The sequence below is a fragment of the Cyprinodon tularosa genome, unplaced genomic scaffold (assembly GCF_016077235.1).
Source record: "Cyprinodon tularosa strain WSP-4 unplaced genomic scaffold, ASM1607723v1 ctg718, whole genome shotgun sequence".
Classification (NCBI taxonomy): domain Eukaryota; kingdom Metazoa; phylum Chordata; class Actinopteri; order Cyprinodontiformes; family Cyprinodontidae; genus Cyprinodon; species Cyprinodon tularosa.
In genome coordinates, this window is record NW_024039472.1 from 31,476 (window position 1) to 55,510 (window position 24,035).

Sequence of the window (24,035 nt, forward strand, 5' to 3'; positions counted from 1 at the left end):
TCCAAAGCAATAACATATGAATTAATTTATAGCTTAAATAATTAACAAGGTTGGGAATAATTGGTGAAGGCACTTTATTGAAATTGTTATAGTAAGAGTATGTATTGATAAGCAGTGGTTACAGACAGATTAAGGATGTTGAACTCACTGCAGAACTGGACAATTAGAGAGAGACTGATGGTCCAGCTGCAGCACCTCAGGTCGGCCCTGGCACGGAGCAACCTCATGTGCACACTGGGCCCTGTGTCCCAGTGGCACAGCCCTACCAGTCCTACAACGCAGCCTTAGTGACCTCTTAAAAAGAGTCCCAGTGTCCCAGAGTTCTCCTCAAAACAATGAGCGCGTTCTCCCTCCACTTGTATTATAACTCCCTCCACACAGGATGACACAATGCTCTCTATTCGCCTAGAGTGGCATTCCTAAAACTCCCAGCAGCAGATACCGACGGCCCGTGCTCTCAATGTCCAAACGTTGAACTAACTCCCAGAGCCGCCCGCCTCTGCTTCCCATAGCTCCCTTTGGCCGCTGTTTAAAATTTACCATATGCATTTGGCTCAAACCCGTCCCAACCCCCGCCTCGTCTATGAAGGCTCACTTTGTTGCAGGATGTAATGAGATATACAGTACATAAAATAAAAAAAAATACTGGAAAGGGATTCCAGAGGGATTGCTTAAAGATAAGAGATAAATTAAAGGTATAGAGGATGATCTTTTGTTTCTGGGTGGATCATCTAAATAAGTGGTCCTCCTAATTGTCAATCATTCTGGTGATATGTTTACGTAAGACCATCCTATGTGCTCGTCCCCAGTTAGCTCTTTTTCTGCGCACGCCAGAACAAAACTTCCTTGCGAACCTTCCGCCACGACAACCCTGCTCCCTTGATAAACGACCAATAACATTCACTTTATTCACTCGTGTAAGGTCAGGCACCACACGGGACAATTCAGAAATGCAAGGATTGGAACAGCCATTTCCCTACAACTTTAATGTTTTTTTTCTTTTAAACAATACCTTTATATACCATGGTTAAGTTTACCAGTTTCCTATCCTTGTTTTACACAGACACACCGACAACCACAAACATCCTAGCCTTACTATATGAGGGGAGGACCAGCAAGTAAGGACTAAACGTCTGAAGTAATGACCAGCAAGATGTATTCATTGGTACAAACAGCCCTTAATCTGACAAATCAGATCAGAAAATCAGAAAAATTTGGGTGAGTATTGACATGGGTTGTGTGATATGATATGTGTAATGATACTAGGGTCAAAATACGATATCACGATATTGAAATATTTCAATAAAATATTTCAGCTGAAGGCTAGGTCTAGCCACCAAATCTCCTCCGGAGAAGAGTCCGTGTTTGCTGGCCGACACAAAATACTTGCTGCCTACAATTCAGAGTAGCTGAACATAGAGTCGTGTTTATCCTGCATTTCAAATCAGATTCAACACAGTGTTTTGTCAACCGATTGCTGAAGCAAAGGAGAAAGAGACTTGCAAGACTCTCCTGTTCTGGCCAACTCATTTAACAGCCAGGTCCAGTTGCTGTTTGTCTTAGCCAACTAGCCATGCCACACTGGTCCTGAGCCACTGCAATCACTGTGAAACCACCGGACTGTGACTCATTGGTCTGGCTGCAGTTCGGAACTGTGCTGCCACCGTCTGAACCACTGCTATAAGCCAACCGCAGCCTTAATGGGACCCCCTCGTCTATGGCTACAATGAGTGACAAAATTAAGCCCTGCAAAGTTTAATTCAGTTGTTTGGATCAGAATAACTCAAATCTCTTTGATAGACATCTGTTGGATGATTAATACTCTGCTATGGTGAAAGATAGGTAGCATAAATATTTTACAGCCATTTGTATTTTATTTGAATTAAGCTTTCTGATTCAACTGCTAATGTTATTTAAAAAGAAAAGTCCATTCAGCAAGAAATAACCAATGGGTCATTATTTATACCTAAATCTAACATGTTCATGGCAATTTAATTAATTTAGCATTAATCAGTAAAAAACAAAAATAATATTTTTCGTTGGAATCACTGAGTCCGGGAACGGCCATTTTTGCCAAAATATAGTAACACCATACTCCTGACATCTTCCAGGAGTGATGTCACGGTGCGGTAAGCCTAGGGCCATTCTCCCCACCATACATGCAAAATCAATGGGAGCTACTAGACACCCCTGCAATCCACAACAATTACTTAAGTTTTCGAGAGGACTTCACCATTGAAATTCGCAAGAGCTATAGTTAAACTGACAATTCCACGTGCATGGCAGTTGGATGTTGTAATACATCGGGTAAAAGTTAAAAAAAATTAGTTATTTCACCTTTTCACCACAAGTTTGTTGTTAGATTGCCAACTGGAAGAGGGAGGATTTGCCATCAAACTTCTGGCCAGAGAAAAAACACGTCATTAATCGGTTACTCTCTGCTTCGCATAGCGCACTGGTCATTTCCATCATGGATAATAGTGCGTTGTGACATAGACCAGATACAGCACTGGAACTTGATCAACAGCCGATACCACACAGCCGATACACACGTCACAAACCGGTAAGTGACAATAGTGTTCTTTGACAACCATGAATGTCTCCAGTAAAGCACATTCAGAATAAATTACTCTTAATTAAAAACACTTAATATTTATTGAAAAGTATGTAATATTTTCATACTTAAAGTACTTTCAGAAGTTTGTATTCTGAAGGTGACCAGACTTTTCCTTTAAGTAAAGAGTTCTGAACTGAATCCTAATGCCCACTGAGCCTTACTGAATGATCCATTCTGTGTTTTATGACTGCTTAATTCCTCTTTCTCCATTTGTTTGAAGAGTTGGGTTACTACAGTTGGGCTGGCTAGCATTGTTAGCTTCAAGCTACCTCATTGCCGGTCCCATGATAGCAGCCATGTTAAGAGTCCCATAACTCTTAGACCCCAAACCCTTCCCCCAATAACCGGATATCCTGTTCCAGCTGAAATAACCTGTTCTTTCCAGAGTCAGCGTCACTATATTTAAATGCATCCCTGAGTAATTTTTTATTTCAAAACAGGGTGAAACTTCACTGTTTTTATTACATTTCATATCTCTGCATCAGGGTTATTAACATTTATGTGCTGCTATTTTAAAGGACACTTTAGGCCCTTAAACCTTGGACATTCCTCAGATAGTATTGAATGGACTCTTAACAACCCCTTTTCCCCTTTTATTTGCTTTTATTTACTTGTGTTTATTTTCAGTAATGTTTAGTATTTTCATAGTTCTTAGATAAAATAATACTGTGTGATTATTAGCTAATAAAGATACCACTGTATTTTAACCCATGGTCGTCTGTGGTTATTTTATGCAGTGAACGATTTATTACTCAGGTCAGAACAACCCTTCTTTTGGTAAAGAGGTTAATGAACAGAGATTAACAACTCTGTTAATAGCCATAGTGAAAATTACTAACTTTATGAAGACAACTGAATTCTATCAGTCAATCCAGGAGTCCAATCTTCATGTAAAAGATAAAGAACCCTGGTGAATACCCAACTTACAGTTATAATCAATAATAACTGAATGAAATGTTAATTAGCAATAACTTTGCTAGTTCTAGTTATTTAATACGTTCATAATTTTCTGGTTAACTTGCACAGCATAGGTCATCGGTAGCTATTTTCTATCATATCTTCTGTAAGTCTAGGCTGCTGAAGCACATGGGGACTACTTTTTATAATGATGCTACATTCTTTCTATAGTCCCATTCTGCAGTACTTGTTAGTTTCACCCCTAACTTTATGTTCTCTCTGCTTTTTTCTTGACATAGTAGCTTCATCTGGTCTGCTCCTGTTTGACTATGACTCGATGTTCTTTCTTTTATCTAAATAAGCAACAGATAGAGGCCTGATCTGCAGAAATTCAGTTACCATCAAGTAATTTACCTGCAATAAAAAGGTATAGATATCCACTCAGTTATTTTAAATGGAATTCACCAAGCACCAAGCAGTCTTTCCTTCATTCTTTTATCATTTATATTCAGGCATGAATTGAAAAGCTCTTTTCAGTTGCTGTTGTTTTTTTTTTTTTGTCCAGGTGAACGACCTTGAAACAAACTATACAAAGAAACACAGATCAGATCAGATCTGGAATAGAGAAAAGAACACTCATGTTTGTAGTTAATACAATAATAACTGATTTCAGAATAAAAATTTTCAACAACATAATTTAGCTTCAAACAATATATGGCCATATTCAACATCTTTCAACTTTGTCAGCAGTCCCCCTTTTTAACAATTCCATAAATAGCCACCAAAACTGTTTTTTTTTTCCGATGAGCAAATGAATAAAAAGAAGTTTACTTTAAATGTTTAGCAAAAGCAAAACTAATCTGCCTGGTCAGCTCTTCTGACGAAGCAGTGGGAAGAGTTTCTGATCAGAAATACCTGATCTCCTACATTTGAAGAGATTCAGGCAATTCCTGCAGTCATGCTTCTAAGCTTGAACAGAATTTGCTAAAAAGCATTTAGAACTCTTTTGGTCTTCAACAAACCAAAATTAATCCAAGAGCTCATCAATGTGAAATCAAGAACCTCAAAAAGAACCAAGAACAATATTTTAACTGCTGCAGGTCTCACTAGCTTAATTTAAAGTTGGCGATCATGATTCAACAATAGGAAAGAGATTTGGTAAAAATAGCTTCCATTGGAGAGTTCTAAGGCAGAAAAGAAAAACACAAACCGCTGACCCTAAAGATCATACATGCTTGTCCCATAGCCAAAAAGCTTATAGATTGCCCCAAACATTTACTGACTTGACAAGACAAAAAATAGTTAAGATAACTGTAAGAACATGGACTATAATCCTCTTCAGGAAAACACCAGCTGCCAGTTTTTAGAAATGTTACATGGCTGTTGTTGCCAGAAAATTTGGAAAACTTGTTTGTAGTGTTAAGGGAAATTGCTTTTTAACATTGGATTTATTTGGGTGGCTTTTCATAATCTTAAAACTGCTCTTCAGGTTAATTCAGTTTGATATTATTTTTGTTAAATTATCTTAAAAATGTAAATTGTGACAAAAAACAAATGGATACTGACCTTTGTAAGTGGACTGGGGGGCTTTGTGAGAATGCCTCCAATGTAGACTACATGTGGAAGAGTGGGCCTTGGGAACTCCAGGGCCATGTCAGTGCACAGCATCCACAGCCTGCTCCCCTGTACCAAGTCAGCCATGGCTGCATACGGCTTTACTCCATGCTTTCTCATAATCCGGTCATATTTGGGTAACACAATGTAATGGACTCCAAAGCGCTGTGCCAGGTAAACGCCTGTATTAGCGATCCTCTGCAGAAAGGACATGCGGTCTGTCAAGAGTGAGTTGAATTCTGGCACGTATGACAACGGCGCCGGGGCTCCCACTTCTGCTGGGTACCACAACCCTGTGCTGAAAACGGCATACTGCACACCCAGAATATGAGCAATCACAAAACCACACATTTCATTAGGGTCCACTAGTAGCAAGTCGAACTTAGCCTCCTTCAGGTGGTTCATTACTGCACCATTGCCGACAACAGCATCACAGTTCTGAGAGTAGTGGTCAAGGATATCAAACAGTTCAAGAAATGTCAAGCGTCCTGAGAAGATGTTGCTGACTTTAGACTGGAGGAAGTTGTCAGCTGTCGTGCTGTTAAAGATCCCTGGATAGCGCTGTAAATGGTAATGAGGAGAAGGTGGGACCTCACGGCCCTCTGAAACTAGAAAATGGGTCTCATGACCCTCTTGGTGTAGTGCCGTTGCCAGAGTCTTGAAGATGTAGAGGTGTGATTCAAACATAATAGGTGGGACCACAATGATTTTAGCAGCCCATGATGAGCTGGGACTCCAGGTGAGGAGGCTAAGTGCAAGTAGCACTGACGATGGCAGCAACATGGCTAAAAAAAAAAAACACACACACACAAAAAAGTTTATGTTAGCATTGGGTGAGGTAAAAATGTAAGAAAATCTTAAAACGAGTAGTACATCATATTTATACATACATACATACATCATTTTGAAGGATTAAGAATCTAATAAAAAGGCCTTAAGACCTTGGAACTTAGAAAGGAACACCAGAAGGTAGTTTATCACAATGAGACCTAAGGAGTAAAACAAAGAACTGCCTGGCTAACTAATAAAGGTTTTTACTGGCCACCAAGCAACTGTTGGATGCTATGGAAATGCTATCTACATGCCAACTTAAGGTCAGGTGATAGAGCCAAGATGATTTCTTCACCTACTGGAATGTTTAAACTTTGCTAAACACACGTACTCAAATGGTAAAAAGGCCAGCAATAGGTGTTTCCTTAGGAGAATGATGTCACATATATATTCAGATCAACCCAGAAATGGCCCAACTGACTGTAAATCAGTCATAAATTTATAAATGAATAAGGAAAAAAACGTAATTAATAAATCATTGCTTCAAAACTGTAAGGCATCCGTTTTGGTTGGAGTCGTCAGACTGAACAATTTCATGCTACCTCTGCATGTGCTGGGCTGTTACTGACATGGTGTGGGTAGTACCAACGTCACTCTAATCCTCCGAATGCTCTATTCACAAACCCTACCACAAAGAGCCTTTATCATGTCACTGCCCCTATATGCCCACTTTCATTCTCTGCGATTCTCATTTGGATTAATGATCAATCTCCTTAAGAAAAATCTATGTTATGTTGGTTATTTTATTGCTAACATGCTTTTTTAGTTACTCCAATTAGGAAAAGATAATGAACCTTTTGGACTAAAACGTAAGCATAGAAAGAAAAATGACATCACATGAAGAAGGCACATGGATACTTGAAACACTAGCCATACCACTTTAACACTAAGTTTTTAAGCGTATTTTATTGGGATTTAATGCAATGGACCAGAGATAAATAACGGCAGTTGATATGAGGAAGGAGAATGAAATGTGTGGAATGTACTGTATATGTATTTGTCCAACTTTACTCCGATAATAACAAAACAAATCCTAGAGCATCCACTAGTCTTTAGAAGCTACAATATCAGTCAAAAGAGTAAAACTGTAAGTAATATGATCTTTGTATAAATCTAATGGCTCTAAGATGGCCTCCTTTGTCTGTTATAGAAAAAACTGGGGCTGCACGTTGGTGCAGTTTGGAGCACTGTTATGGAACTAGAAGAGTCACAAAAACATCTGTGAGCTACACATGAACAGCACAATCCACTCATACACAAAACAAGAGCCACACATGCAGAGTACAAGATCCACACATTCACAGGACTGGATCCACACATGTAGAGGACAAGATCCACACATTCACAGGACATGATCCACACATGCAGAGGACATGATCCACACATGCAGAGGACAAGATCCACACATGCAGAAGACAGGATCCACACATGTAGAGGACGACATCTAAACATGCAGAGGACAGGATCCACACATGCAGAGGACGACATCTAAACATGCAGAGGACAGGATCCACACATGCAGAGGACAAGATCTAAACATGCAGAGGACAGGATCCACACATGCAGAGGACAAGATCTAAACATGCAGAGGACAAGATCTAAACATGCAGAGGACAAGATCTAAACATGCAGAGGAGAAGATCTGAACATGCAGAGGACAAGATCCACACATGCAGAAGTCAAGATCCACACATGCAGAGGACAAGATCCACACATGCAGAGGACAAGATCCACACATGCAGAAGTCAAGATCCACACATGCAGAGGACAAGATCCACACATGCAGAGGACAAGCTCTAAACATGCAGAGGACAAGATCTAAACATGCAGAGGACAAGATCCACACATGCAGAGGACAAGATCTAAACATGCAGAGGACAAGATCTAAACATGCAGAGGACAAGATCCACACATGCAGAGGACAAGATCTAACCATGCAGAGGACAAAATCTAAACATGCAGAGGACAAGATCTAAACATGCAGAGGACAAGATTGACTCGATGCACAAACGCATTTTTTCTTTCATTCAGTTACTCTTCCAGTTGTACAAGAAAACAAAAATAAGAGCTAGGTTGCATTGGTCTTTTTAAAGCATATTCTTTTCAATAAAAAAATATTTAATTTATAATCATGTGTTAAGCTCAAATCTAACTCTAACTAAGATTCAAGGGTAAGACAGTAGCACCCGAGGACTGAATGATGTCGCCTTTCTTTGCTCTACCTCCTATCTGAAAATTTTACATTCGAGATGTGCAGAGCTGGTGAAGACATATTCCAAGAGACCTGCAGCTATAATTGCTGTGAATGATAATTCAACAACACATTGACCTATGGGCAGAATAAAAATACATACCACACTTTTAAGAAAGATATTAGGAAAAATATATTTGGAAATAAAATATATTTAACAATTATGACTAATATTGCAACTTTAAAATACTTGAAGGCATGAAAGGCAGAAAGATTAATCTAAGTTCTTATAAAATTTTACCAACTATTAGAAAATCAAACCAATGGCTCTTTACTACATTTATTAGACCAACAAATAGCATTTTCACTGAATATATATTAGCAACTCCATATCTATTTGGTAGTCTGTAATCTAAACTACAAGAGTTATCAATTTGTTCACATTAAGCACCTAACCTCTGCTAGCAGCAGAGAACTAAGAGAGGGCATGAGATAGGCCACCATTTTGTTTGGCACAGTGTGGAGTATAATCGCAACAAACACTCCAAAGACCAGACTGTTTACAGTAACTATAGGAACTAGCTGCCATCCACACAGGACTCTGATGTGTCATGACTTATATTACCAACAATCGGGTCTAGTTACCCTGCAGCAGCTTCACTTGGTAAAGGTTGTTTGACAGGGATTGGTGGAGGTGGAGGATAATTTTTGTAACAGTTTGGAAGAAATGTTTAACAACAGCACATAAGGTGTATGGTTTTAACTATTAGCAACATGCAATGTTTATAGTAACTAACCCCCTTTAAAACCCCTACTTTCAATTTCTTAAAATAGTAGGTAGTTTTTGGATCACCATCATTCTGGCTTCAAAAATCAAAGTTTACCCTACAGCCCCCCTGTGGTTTAAACAAAGGACATTGAAATGTGTCGTTTCTTGTCTTTAGGTTTATAATATGTCTTGCCGACAAGTTAATAGAAATTGATCATCTGTGTGGTAAGCATACAGTTTTTATGCAATTATCAAAAAAGTCTACTTTCCATTTAGGCCATCGTGTTGAAATGCTTGACTCATATTACACCCTCTTGTTTTGTCACAATGAAAAGCAAATCCATTACAACATCAACAGGTAGATGTTTCGAAATGTATTCTTATGGTATAATTAACCCGTCTAATTGTGTTTTTATTGATCTAGTGCAGCTCAGCTGCTACAGTAGGACGAATGGGATTTAGTGTCCTCTGAACACATGACAGCCCTATCTCCTCAGTACTGTAAAATAATTTAACAACAGTCATCAAAGTGGTTGTCTGTTTACTCAGCATGTGGTAACACACAGACACCTAATAAAAGCCAGCTTTGCAAACAAAATTTAACTGTAATGTGAAAAGTAGAATAAAACAAAAAAACAAGTCACCATTCTAAAGTTATTGCAATCAGTCAGTTTTTAAACACAGACAGCATCCAATATGACAGCAATATGTCTGAATGTGTCAAACTATGTATGCTTCAAAACATTTAATACCTAGAGCAGAGGAGGTAAGGGCATCCAGAGGTAGGAGGAGTTATCATCTGGAATAGTGGTGAAAACATAAGGGGCAGGGGACAGTTGACTTTCCCATCCCAGAGCTGTTTATAATAGCAACAAGATCTTTTGATACCATTATCTTTTTAAACCCGGTCAGCATTTGACAGCAAGGCAAACCAATGAAAGTCTGCAGTTAAAAAAAAAAACTCTAAATACAAAAATTTTACAATGATAAGGCCAGAAAACAGACGTTTAACTTCAAGAACTCAGCCGTCTACCGCCCGGACACAAGTTTACTTTTTATTCTACCACCAGAACATGAGAACAGGTCTGACAAGTTCCGTCTATCCAAGATGTAAGATATGTAACATCAACAATCCCAATGCTGGCTTTATGCTTCAGGAATAAAAGTTGGAAAGTTTAACCAAACTCTGTGATCCAGTCTATTGGGTTAGAGAGGGAAAAAAAATATGTTCTTTAAGTTAATGCAGATTGCCACAGCAATATTTAGTAATAATTTAGGTAAGAGCTGTATCAACTAAATTTCAGACCATTTGTTTGGAACCCAGTATTCTGGCTTGACCCTATAAACACAACCAAGCCTGAATCGACTCGTACATGACCCAAACCAGGATTAGCAGAACAAGGACTTTTCTGCAGCAGGTCCATCATCCTAGAATGGCCTCCAGTCAGAATCAGAATACACAGACATTTGGGTTTTCTAAAGTTATTTTTCAAAACTTTTCATATTGTCCAAAATTCTGAGGATTTTCTCCAGCAGAGAGAACTGCCTCTCCTTCACTTGTTGCTGTGCTATACCAAGTTAGTAGGCAGAAGGAAGGCTTTAACCCTTTTCCATCACTTAGATGACAAGTTTAACTGCTTGATTCTTTTTAGGGTAAAACGTGTAAAATTTTTGTTGACAAGGTATGAGTCTGCAAGCAAGCTTTAGTGAAAGAAAGCCAATTGGTTTTAGCTGTTAAAAAATATTTGAAATCACTGTGTTATTGTGATACAGTGCTATTTTTACTTTATATTGTTATACTAAAAGAATCTAATCTACGCGCATGCCTTGTTGAGGTTGGTTTATCTATTAAAAATGTTTGGCTTTGTGCAAAGCTCAGATATTTATTAATGCTGAAGCAATAAATAAGGAATAAACCAAGGATGAAAGTCTTTTGACACTTGGCAGGGTTAATACGGTAATCGATCAGAACCCTCTGAGCCTGGCACATCTCAGGCCAGCTAGCCTTAAAGTAACACTTCAAGGGACTTACTAGCATAGCATTAAAAATAAGTAGCCGAATTTAGTTAAGAGCATATATACACCTCATAGCCAAAGAAGTAGAGTGAAAAAAACTCATAAAAAAATTTAATTTGCCATGAAACGCCTCACTTCCGAGAATTTCTCATTAAAATATAAACATACTCATATTCCTATACCTTACAACCGCGTAACATAATTCAAGATACCTTATACTTGTCCGAGTTAAAGACATAAAACTGAGGTTTAAGCTTCCATAAAAAATAGTAAATAATCTACATCATTCTGTCAGGATTTTCCTATAATGATATCACTACAGCAATGAATGCAACCTTTGGATATAGCATAAAAAGGCTGTTATGGGTCAACTTGCTGACATTTGCTCTAAGAAGCAAAACAGGAACATTTAAGAATACATCAGGCATACAGGTCACTTGGTGAGCAGAGAATTTTTTTTTTTTTTTTTGAATAAAACAATCATCTGTTTCATTCAAAGAAGAAAATTGTACTTTGCTTTATTGTGTCATCAAATGCAACTGAATTTAACTGTTTATTTGTGTCGATGTAAATCAAAGTCCAGAAATTAACCAAAATTTTCATTTTTTAAACATATAGCCTAGTTTTTACCTGTCATCTTGGTGACATTTGGAATAAAGCTACTTGTAATGTCAAAATCAATTTGTTTTGAACGTGACTTTTGTTAAAAAATATTTCTAGCATCTGCAATTATAAAATAATTAATAATAAAATAATTATTTAAAAATAAATACAGAAAGAAATTAATGCTCCATAAATAAATAAGGTAATTATTACAAAGGCGAATAAATAAAGAAGCTAATTAAAAGAGATATATACATTTACATCTCACTGTATTATTTAATTTCTGCCTATATTTCTTTGTTTATTGTATTTTAGGGGGAAATTAATTGAATGCTTATTTATTTATTGAGCATTTATCTATTTCTGTATTTATTTTTAGATATGGCAGAGTTGGTCCTCCATACCTTAATACTCCTTTTGTAAACTCATAAAAGCAGTGGTTAAACTAAGCTACCAACGCAGAAAGTTAAAGCTCAGAAAATATTCTACTCAAGAAAATGGTCACCAACCATCACTTCAAAGCCTAGAGTCAAATTATGTTAATTCAATGTCGATAAAAGCATTAGATTAAAAGCCTATATCGAAGTTATGGAAAAAAAAAACGAACCATGATTCACATATTAGGGAAGTGACTGTTATAAATAAAAGAACGGATGAAAAAAAATGGTGAAAATCCCAATTACGAACTATAATACCTCACGATGAAACTTATTTAACCGATAATTCGCGAGGTTCCTAAACGCAACACTGGAACCTGGCTCCACCTGACGCTCAATGGAAATGTTACGGCTGGATGGCTTTCACTTAAAAAAGAAAAAGAAAAACGAAAAGTCAATTTCCCTGAATAAATTAAAATGATTTAATTCACCTGAACGAATAAGAAAAAATATATATTTATATAAAGGGAACAATTAAGCTTTTTAACACAGACAAGCTGTGCTGTACACCTGTTGCAAAATGTAGCCTACGATTAATTCCCTTACCTTTTAGGCTTGTGGGTCAGGAGGAAAGAAAGAGAGCCGAAACTCTGCAAATCCCGATTTGAATTATTATATACAGGGTGTAAAATCAAAGAGCAGATTTGGGTGGGGGGGATGGACTGGCTGAAGTTAAGCTGGGTCCCCGAGAATCAAATACGGCAGAAGACAGCATGAAACTCTCTATCCTTCATAGGGCTGATGGAGGCGGGACTTAGCTGTGTTGCAAGATGGAAACAAAGGGAGTGGCAGAAAGAAAGAAAAAAAAACACAGAAACACACCGACCGGGTGACTCAGGTAGGATAGGGCTTGGTTTAGAGCCCGCACAGGTATGCTCTGCTTTGCTTTTGTAACCAGCTGCCTGCTGATACTCAGGGTTGGGACAAGCATAAAGGTCACAAGTTCTCCTGAAAGAAGCAAGTCCAAAGTGCTGTTTATCTGCCCAGGTTAACTCATGGCTCTAAGAAATGCAGTCCCGTGGAAAAAAAAAAAAACGTTTCAATTCTTTAGGAATTCACTTTTTTTATTTTTTGTGAGATTTTTATTCTTTCTAAAACATTCTCCTTTTTTTCAGATGAAACTATTTTAATTGAAGCCAATTTATAGATGTTTTAGGATTGAGCCCATATATAATTATGTTTATCTCATGAATGCAAAATGTGACACTCAAATTTATATAAGGGAGTCCAAGCTGCCAAGTGAAACCATCAAGTTGATGTTACTTTGGGGTCATTCAAATGAGACTTTTGTTATTAAAATACAAAATATTCAAATCATCTCCTCTAACTAGAATGGCCAAAGACTGAAACAATTTTACACAATTTACCAGCTGACTGCATACCACAGAGGAAAATAAACTCAAGTAATTCAGCATTAAAATGTAATAAAAATAAAATAAAAAAAAAAACTGACAATTGTTTCTGTACAGTATGCTAGTCTTTAATAGAAGCAAAACAATGCAGACAGTAGAAAGGGATAAGTGTACATTTTTATGTATCCCAACCACATTACACACGTTCCTTTATAAAAATAAAAAGCATATACTATCTTTTTTTTTTTTTTTTTTTTTGAAGACTGTTTTCTTTTTCTTTGTCAAGAAAAAAAAAAACTGTTCTCATAAACAAAAATAGAATACAGATCCGTCTTTCTCTGGAAAGTTTAGCTGTAATTGAACAACTTTAATAATTTGCCGTTGCCAAAGCCTTCTTTTCAACAAAAGGCACTGGATGTTTGTTGTTCCCTTTTTGAATTAAAATCGAATTCAAATGGAAGCAATACTATGTTTAATCAAAGACAAATAATGTTTGTTGTACCTAACATGTTGTGTTGTAAAAATATTAATATATTAATCCTCCTCTAGGTATGACCTAGAAGTCTTTAATATCTCAGTGCAATTTAAATGCTTTCATTAAATTTTATTTTATATGATTTTATATTGAATATTTCAAGTTTTTAATGTAAAATAGAAACTGTATAATAAAAATAAATGGAATGAAAATAAAAATTAGCATCTACAGTACATACGTATGTTTCCTTCCCGGTCCCTAGGAAGCCCCTAAAAAATGGCATTGTACCTTAACAAAGCAAAGTGGGGGCCACCCAACAGAACCCACAGATTGGGCAAACAGACAACAGAGACCACAGGTAACTCTAACGGAGTTTAAGAATTCCTCTGCAGAAATTGGAATATCTGTCCAAAGGACACAATAAGCCAAGAGTTTGGATTTCTGGATGGCTAGAAAAAAAGACATCACTTAGTTTTACAAATGTGAGTGACTCCCAGAATCATTGGAACTAGGTGCTCTGGTCAGATGACACTATTCATCTATCAAAAAAATAAAATAAATTATGTCTGCTGTAAGCCAAACACTCATTATCCTAAGAACACCATCTCCACTGTTAAGCATGGTAATGGCAGCAATGTGCTTCGTGGTTAAGTTTTTTGAGCTTTTTTCAGCACTTTTGGCTGGGAAATCTGTCTGAGTCAATGGAAAGACTATTGGTGTTAAATACAAGGATGTTTATGAAAAAAAATTTGTCAGTTTACCTGTAATTGGAGATTGGGACAGAGGTTACAACCAGGATAGTAACAGGTAGTATATTCTACAAAAACACAAGAACTTCCCTTTAAGGTGGTTTAAAGGGAAACATTTACATTTGTATGGAAGGTCTAGTTATAGTATAGACCTTAATCCAAATGAGAATCTGAGAAAAGCCACCCAACCCGAAGGACCTGGAGCCGTTTTTGCCCTTAAGGAATGGGCAATTACTCCAGTGGCAAGATGCAGCATTTAAAAAAAAGACTTTTCCAGATTTGAAGCTATAATTGCAACAAAAGGTGTCTCAACAAAATCAAGAATTAAAGATTAGTGAGAGGTTTTTGAACAAAAACCTTTTTTATAATTGGGTAGTTTGCTTCACAATAAACAAACAAGAATTAAAGGATCTGACAATGAAATGGCAAAAGCTCTTAAACAATCCATTTTAAATCCATAGCACACTATATGAGGATAATTTGTAAGTGATGTGAATACTTTTGCAAGCTAGTCAATGTAAAATAAAATAAGTGGACAGCTATGCTTGTTATCCTAAATTACCCTTGCCTGCAAAAAGTTCATTTTCCTTTTTTGCAGAATATATCAGAATATAAAACTAAGAAAATAGGAATTCTAAAGGCAGAATGGCAAAAATGACATTTGCTAAGGAAATGGCAGTTTATTATAGCATGCTGTATGCTGTGACGTCATAAAAGGTAGAAACCCACAAGGTTTGGACTTTGGCTGAAGTCAGTGCTTCAAGAAACACCACAAACACAACATGGGCTACGACAACGGCTTTCTTGTTTTATACCATATTAACTACTGGAGTTGGTCCACTTTTAGGACTTTGCAGAAATTCTTCAACTAGCTCTTCAACTAGAAGGAGTTTCTGAAACTGTTATTTGACTGCAGAGTCTTCTGTGGCTTCTTTTGTGCAGTGCTTTAAAACTCTACATTTGTTTAGGGACACATAAATCAGTCTAGAACAGGGACTTGGGAAAACACGTACAAATAACAACAAATTACAATGATCCAGCTAAAGATCTGGTGAAACGACTTAATATCATTGCAAATGTGTAAAGAACTTAGGCCTGTGATAATTTTTTGCACAATACTGTCTAATGATAGCAACCTATTATGAGAAACCTGTTAACATTCTGTGAGGTTTTGAAAGCATTTCCATCATAATTGTAGAGAGTCAGATGGTCTAAATAGTTTTCTTGCTTCTTTTATTTATTTTTTTTGTCATTACAGTCACAAGTATAGAGCAACGAAATGAACTCTCTGCAGTGGACTGCCACTGCGGGGCGCCCGGGGAGCAGTGTGGGGTTAAAGGTCTTGCTCAGGGACCCAGAGGGGCAGTTTGTTGGAGCGGGGCTTGAACTCAGAATCTCTGGATTCCAAGCGCAAAACCCTAACCACTAGGCCAGACTATGAGCTTAAACTAAATATTCTGCACCTTTATCTCATCTTTTATATCTACTGATCTCAACTTCTAACTTTCTTTGGGTTCTGTTGCATTGATTTCAACAAGACAAAAGATACAGATATTGGTCAACTTATTTGTCTCTTGATCTGTTTCATTTATGCATTTTTAAAAATAATAAAACAATGAATTCTTAATTCATCATTATGTTAATTGTTAAAGCATCATTTATAAGGATTCAGAAAAAAGAAGATAAATAACAATCCTGTGTTTATCTGGGTATGTTACTGTGAACCAAGCTTTTTAAAAGTTATATAGTCCCAAAAATCAAGATAGCAAATAGGTTTTATTTAGAATCTGTTCTGTTCTCCACAAGAACATGGAAAATCTCATTCCCCCTCCCCATCTTGTTGCTGTTCATTATAGTGGCTGATTTAAGAAAGATGCTTTTGTTTTTTAGCTGCTTCATGAAAATAGAAAATAGAGCTGTTTCAAGATATTTAGGGCTGCAAATACGGGACAATATTGTGCGGAAACCTACAGGAGTTTCACTCATCCCTCTGATGAAGGTCACATCGCTAAAACTATAGTGTTAAACTAGAAGCAACGAACTGCAGGCTAGCCACCTAATCTAATTGCTATAAACATAAAAAATTTTGATGTGAAAAAGAAACAATAAAAGGAAATTATTAGTACTATTAACTTGACTGGGTTTTTATTTTTTTGTTTCTTTTTTTTTCAAATCTGTGTATAAAGGTCAGAATAACAATAACATAAGTATAGTACTTTGTGAAGAGGACAAAATATTTGTGCTTATATTCTTTAAAAATGTCTAAACATGTTTGACATTCTTGTATAAATTTTACAGAAACTGTGATTCTAAATAATTTTTACATTATTTTATGGAACATTTACAAAAATGTTGGAGGGCTTGGTTAACTCTTGTTTTAAGAAAAACATGCTTATCAGGTAGAAACAGGGTGAAGATGACAAATCTAAAGCCTGAGTTCGTTTTCACAATGCTGACACTTCAATTCAACTGTCGCACTGTTTACATGATAAATACTTGTTGGCGAGCAGCACTACAACAAAAGGGGACAGCAGAGGGGGGGTTGGATGCCTTTGGGACCAGGGCCGTGATGTTAGTAGTTAAAACACAAATGTAGGTTTCTTCTCCAACACTAATCCATTTGTTAACGGCCACACATACACATCCGCAGGTCCCCCATCCCTTTGGATCCATTCACTGCCCCCTCTATCCCAGTTCCTTGGTAATGCCCTAAGTCATCACATAATACAGCTCAGCTATTGGCTCGGCGTTCAGTTGGTCCTCCGAGGAAAAAAAAGGGGCCTGTATGTGAACTCTGAGCAGATGTGACTTCACTATTTTTCCCCTCTTACTGCTTTATTTCTCCTTCAATGCTATTGTCTTTCTCTCTGCCATCTCTCCCTCCTTAACCCCCACACCCCCCTTAAATATCAGGTGCGTTACCTGAGCCCAGTATCAATAGTTTATCACCCTGGGACATCCAATCTGCAGAGAGCTGCAGAACTCTCCTGTGGAGAGTCATGGTGGTCACATTTACGTCTGTCTGGGTGAGGCAAAAGATAAAAGGTGGAAGAAAAATATATTTAAAAAAAGGATGCAGCAGCAAGTGGGCATGGATTCTATGTGATTAGGTTGGAAAACTGACACCAGAAGCCAAACGTTTGATGCAAAGATATAAACTGTTCAAGAAAAGAAAAAAACACCATGAATGCTAGAGTTTGTATTTTTCTTTTCTGTTTTCTGCAACAGAATTCAAAATAAAACTTAAATGCTTTTTTTATTCAAAGTGAAAATATAATAAAGTCATGGAGACCCTGCTGTAAGTCCTATACTGACATCTAGAGGATGAGAAAGGATTTGCCTTGATACAAAAGCAAATAAATAATAAATATCTTAAATAATAAAATATCTTTTGATACTACTTCTTGAAAGATGAACAAATAAGAATGCATTTTGCCTCTCTTTTTAATAAGTGTAACTTTAAAATTAATAATAGTTGAACTTTTGAACTACGTCTTTCAATTTTGCTCTTAACCTCATAAGCCATTGGTGTGAAAAATATGTTTTGGGTCATAATGCGCATTATAAAATAGACAAAGAGAGCCAGGTAATTTATAATTTAGCAATGTGAGGTTTGTTTTGTTTTTTACGCAGTAGGCTCCTTTTTTAAATTTAGTCAAGTCTATAAAGCTGTTCATGGCCTATTAATATTAGTGGATATGTACAGTAGTTGATTCCCTGCTGAATTTACTGATTTTTTTTTTCTCCTGTAGTTCTTAATCATAAAACATTAATTTTTTTGCTGAGAAAACAGATGTTTTTTATGCTTCAGAAAACTGCAGAGGTGAGCTAAGTTCTCTATTCAGTCCAAAAAGAAGGTACATTGCCACTGTTTTTAATTCAATGCAGGCCTGTTTTCTTGCAGAAATGTGAAAGCTAAATAGGATGTGGATCGTAAGGCAATAATATGAAGGAATATAATTTCAATTTCACTTATTGGAACATTAGAGCTAGTTTTACAGCAAAAATGTGGAGTTTCACATAACTATAACAGTATCCAACAGCATATAACAAAAGTCACATTCTTACCAGTGGGAAGGTTAGGATTTGGAGTTGCTTTCGGCTTTCTTTCAACCAAGATATTTGCTGCGTACTGGAAATGAAACAGGCATGAAGAAAATTTAATAAGTAGTGCCAGTTTTGAAAATGAATCATAAATGTTTTATTTAGATTTTAATTTAAAATGTCGTAACAGGGTTTATATTTCGATAGTAAACAACTGAAAAACATGTCAATCCAAAACTTTGTGTAATATTTGCACTTTTTGACAGGTATTTTCTTTTATCATCTATAAGTCTTTCCTGTTTAAAAGAACAATGTTTGTATTTCATATACTTTAACACTCATGTACTCATGTACTTTAGCACTCATGTAAGATTTTTTGTCTATCGCCGTCTTAATTTAGTTGAAGTCCAGGCAAACAGACCGTGGATGAAGCTGGTGGCTAACTCCTTTAAAATGTCCCTGATCTAAAACATGTCTTACTAATTTTTGTAAAATAATGATGTAACCCAGAGGTTAACAGAGCCACCAAAGTGTTAATAAAAACAACAATAAATGCTTAAGATAAAAAGTCAATAAATTAGTTAATATGGTAAAATATATCTAAAAATATCTAAAAAGTTTTATTTCATTTTACTGTATATTATTTGATTAAAAAACAAAACAAACAAACATCCAAAATAATTATTTACATTATTAAATGGTTGAAACCCATGTAGATTTCTATTAGGAAGGGCATTTTGTTCTAAAGCCTCTGCAGCAACTTGCATCCAATCAGATCGTTGCGGGAATTCCCCATGTTGGTGAGACACACACAAAGTGCTGCATTAAAATGAGCAGAGAAGCAAGTGGAGAAATTCAGTCTAATCCTGAAAAGTACATTTTGGTACTCCAAAGAAGATATTTTTGTTTTCACTCCAATGAAAGTATTTTTGTTTTCACTCCAGAGAAGATATTTTTTTGTTTTCCGGTTTTGAGCTACTGGTGTTTTGCAAAGCAACCGGACTCTGTATTGTATGAGGTGCCCCCAGGGACATAAATCAGAATTAACTTGCATATACACATATTAAATTACACTCTTCCATATAATATACTGAAAACCTCACACAAACACTAGTAAAAAGCTCTCACATAAACTAGTGAAAACATTGACCTCTTATATAATCTACTCAAAAGCTCTCATACAAAGTAGTGAGAACTGTTCATATAAACTGGTGAAAAGCTTTACCTTTCATACACACTACTAGAAAGCTTTCATATACACTATTAAAAAGCTCTCATATACACTACTAGAACGCTCTCATATACACTATTAGAAAGCTCTCATATACACTATTAGAACGCTCTCATAAACACTAATAGAAAGCTCTCATATACACTATTAGAACGCTCTCATATACACTATTAGAAAGCTCTCATATACACTATTAGAACGCTCTCATAAACACTATTAGAAAGCTCTCATATACACTATTAGAAAGCTCTCATAAACACTATTAGAAAGCTCTCATATACACTATTAGAACGCTCTCATATACACTATTAGAACGCTCTCATATACACTATTAGAACGCTCTCATAAACACTATTAGAACGCTCTCATAAACACTATTAGAACGCTCTCATAAACACTATTAGAACGCTCTCATAAACACTATTAGAACGCTCTCATATACACTATTAGAACGCTCTCATATACACTATTAGAACGCTCTCATAAACACTATTAGAACGCTCTCATATACACTATTAGAACGCTCTCATATACACTATTAGAACGCTCTCATAAACACTATTAGAACGCTCTCATAAACACTATTAGAACGCTCTCATATACACTATTAGAACGCTCTCATACACACTATTAGAAAGCTCTCATATACACTATTAGAACGCTCTCATATACACTATTAGAAAGCTCTCATATACACTACTAGAACGCTCTCATATACACTATTAGAACGCTCTCATAAACACTATTAGAACGCTCTCATAAACACTATTAGAACGCTCTCATAAACACTATTAGAACACTCTCATAAACACTATTAGAACGCTCTCATATACACTATTAGAACGCTCTCATACACACTATTAGAAAGCTCTCATAAACACTATTAGAACGCTCTCATATACACTATTAGAAAGCTCTCATATACACTACTAGAACGCTCTCATAAACACTACTAGAACGCTCTCATAAACACTATTAGAAAGCTCTCATAAACACTATTAGAACGCTCTCATATACACTATTAGAAAGCTCTCATATACACTACTAGAACGCTCTCATAAACACTATTAGAACGCTCTCATAAACACTATTAGAACGCTCTCATATACACTATTAGAACGCTCTCATATACACTATTAGAAAGCTCTCATATACACTACTAGAACGCTCTCATAAACACTATTAGAACGCTCTCATATACACTATTAGAACGCTCTCATATACACTATTAGAACGCTCTCATACACGCTACTAGAAAGCTCTCATACACACTACTGAAAAGCTATTAGCGGATTTCAGTTGAAACGGAAGGTGTTTCAGTTGAAACGGAAGGCGTTTCAGTGAAACAGGAAGGACCGTCATTACACCGGAAGTTGTTTTAAACGGATGTCATTCTGGCTAGCTCCGTACATTTTGTGCTATCTCCGGCCGAAATTGTATCAAATAAAATTATTGATTCATGCTCAGCTATCCGCTAAACAACTCACAGAAGCATGGGCATTACTCGACTTTATTTTTTATGTTTTTGCTTCAACAGAGATCCTTTTCCGGTGTTGTGCGAAATTCTGTTCCCATGTGAAAATCTGTTCCACCTGTGTCGGGAGCGCGCCGCGCGTTGAAGCCACATAAGCGGATCTGATCATTTCCCAGGCCTTTCGGATCATTTCTTGGTTAAATAAAAAGTCGTAAAATTATACAAGGTGAGAAATTTAGTTTAATCAGCCGCTGTTGTTTACAAAATTGTAAAATAAAAAAAATAAATGCGGTTTTCTTATGCTGTTTTGTGTTGTTATTTTAAACGCCAAGAGAATCAGTCTCTTTCCAAGTTTTTTTCACTTCAGCCTGACAGAAATAAAAGTCAAGTCACCAAATACCAAATTTGTATTTATAATTTTTTATTACTGATATAAGATGATGGGAAGTGCCTGATAGCAGTTCCATAATATAGAAACAAATTAATTTAGCTGCAAATCTTAAACTGTGTTTATTCCTCTCTTCATCAACAACAAACCATCTGGATTCAGTGATATTTGAGCAATGTTTGCCTAAATTAAAGGAGGGGGACCATATATTTTAGCTTTCTAATAGTGTGTATGAAAGCTTTCTAGTAGCGTGTATGAGAGCGTTCTAATAGTTTATATGAGAGCGTTCTAATAGTGTTTATGAGAGCGTTCTAATAGTGTTTATGAGAGCGTTCTAGTAGTGTATATGAGAGCTTTCTAATAGTGTATATGAGAGCGTTCTAATAGTGTTTATGAGAGCTTTCTAATAGTGTATATGAGAGCGTTCTAATAGTGTATATGAGAGCATTCTAATAGTGTATATGAGAGCGTTCTAATAGTGTTTATGAGAGCGTTCTAATAGTGTTTATGAGAGCGTTCTAATAGTGTTTATGAGAGCGTTCTAATAGTGTTTATGAGAGCGTTCTAATAGTGTTTATGAGAGCGTTCTAATAGTGTTTATGAGAGCGTTCTAATAGTGTTTATGAGAGCGTTCTAATAGTGTTTATGAGAGCGTTCTAATAGTGTATATGAGAGCGTTCTAATAGTGTTAATGAGAGCGTTCTAATAGTGTATATGAGAGCGTTCTAATAGTGTTTATGAGAGTGTTCTAATAGTGTATATGAGAGCTTTCTAATAGTGTATATGAGAGCGTTCTAATAGTGTTAATGAGAGCGTTCTAATAGTGTATATGAGAGCGTTCTAATAGTGTTTATGAGAGCGTTCTAATAGTGTATATGAGAGCGTTCTAATAGTGTATATGAGAGCTTTCTAATAGTGTATATGAGAGCGTTGTAGTAGTGTATATGAGAGCTTTTTAATAGTGTATATGAAAGCTTTCTAGTAGTGTGTATGAAAGGTAAAGCTTTTCACCAGTTTATATGAACAGTTCTCACTACTTTGTATGAGAGCTTTTGAGTAGATTATATAAGAGGACAATGTTTTCACTAGTTTATGTGAGAGCTTTTTACTAGTGTTTGTGTGAGGTTTTCAGTATATTATATGCAAGAGTGTAATTTAATATGTGTATATGCAAGTTAATTCTGATTTATGTCCCTGGGGGCACCTCATAGTATTGATGGTTTGTGTACTGGATTAAACGGGACTTGGTGAGTTGAAACAATGCAAATTCTTTTCTGTAAACTAACTATGTTTATACTAAGTAAATGTTTAGTGAATTCTAAGCCAAATTAGAGCATTGTTTTTGGAAGTAAATGCTTTGTCCTTTTTTTTTTTCTTTTCCGTGCTGTTTTAACATGCATGTAGGATCAGAAATCTGCAGAAATGTGCTTTTCCTTAGTTTTAGACCCATCTAGTTTTTGTATTGTGTTATTTATTTTATTTTGTTTATGTTAGGCCAACTTAGGTTGGGATGAAGGATTGTTGATTAGACACTGGATTTGGAAATTGGAAGATTCAAGATGGCGAGCCACCCTATGGACACAGTGTGAACTGTGCATGAGCCAGGATTGCACCCCCTGCTGGATGTTTCATGGTTTACATCTGAACTGGTAGGATCTTTTCACCTTCCACCAAACTAGTGGATCCAGGTGGATAACATTGGACTGATAATTCAGAGAAAGAAAAACAAGCAGAATCGGAAGGAAGATACTTTATTCTGTGGAATACAGACTTGTTCAGTCTTTTGCTGAATATTTTGAGTTTTGTAACAGTTTGACTGTATTTTATTTTCTTTATTCATTGTTTGGTTCCAAATGCTAAAACAACATTTTGTCTAAATTCAATGATACCTATACTAAACTAAAAGAGTTGAGATAAATAGAACTAAACTCATTAATAAAAGAGTTAAATAGAGAAATACCTTGAACTACCTTGAACTGAAGATTAAAATAGCTAAAGGTTGCAACCTATATTGATAGGACCCAAAAGGAATTAAATATCCTAAAATTAAACTGAGAAGGTTTAACACAAAAAGGGATTTATTCCAAAATAAATGTTAAATGTAAGTCATTGTCTTTTGTCCATATGTTCAATAACAAGCCGGCATTTAAACTTTACTCTCTGGTCTGTGTCTCTTATTTATCTTAAGTTTTATCCTACTCCTCTTAATCGAGTCTAGGTTTCTGATCTTGGTCCACAGAACTTTATCATACTATAGTGACCCTTGGAGGTGCTATAATGATGATGACCCATCAAACTTATTATATATTTGAAAATGTCTTTCATTGCTTATTTGCAGTGGTGGAAA

At 36.1% G+C, this 24,035-nt stretch overlaps 1 protein-coding gene and 1 long non-coding RNA gene across 3 annotated transcripts in view; one reads left to right on the top strand and one right to left on the bottom strand.

The window, feature by feature from the left end:
• The window catches only part of ugt8 (UDP glycosyltransferase 8), a 33,106-nt gene extending 20,370 nt beyond the window's left edge, over window positions 1-12,736 (bottom strand). Inside the window, exons 1-2 of one of the 2 annotated variants that reach the window (XM_038269050.1) lie at window positions 12,522-12,736; window positions 5,081-5,913 (exon numbers count right to left, since the gene is read on the bottom strand). In XM_038269050.1, the coding sequence (XP_038124978.1) occupies window positions 5,081-5,911 (831 nt within the window). In that variant the 5' untranslated portion in view covers window positions 5,912-5,913; window positions 12,522-12,736. Of the gene's footprint in view, window positions 1-5,080; window positions 5,914-12,521 lie in introns of those variants that run through there. The other variant, XM_038269051.1, reaches the window with a different exon arrangement.
• Window positions 12,737-22,899: 10,163 nt separating this feature from the next.
• LOC119772593 lies at window positions 22,900-23,741 on the top strand. Its single transcript, XR_005279280.1, has 2 exons — window positions 22,900-22,935; window positions 23,183-23,741. It is a non-coding gene; the product is annotated as an uncharacterized LOC119772593 (long non-coding RNA).
• Window positions 23,742-24,035: the final 294 nt, after the last annotated feature.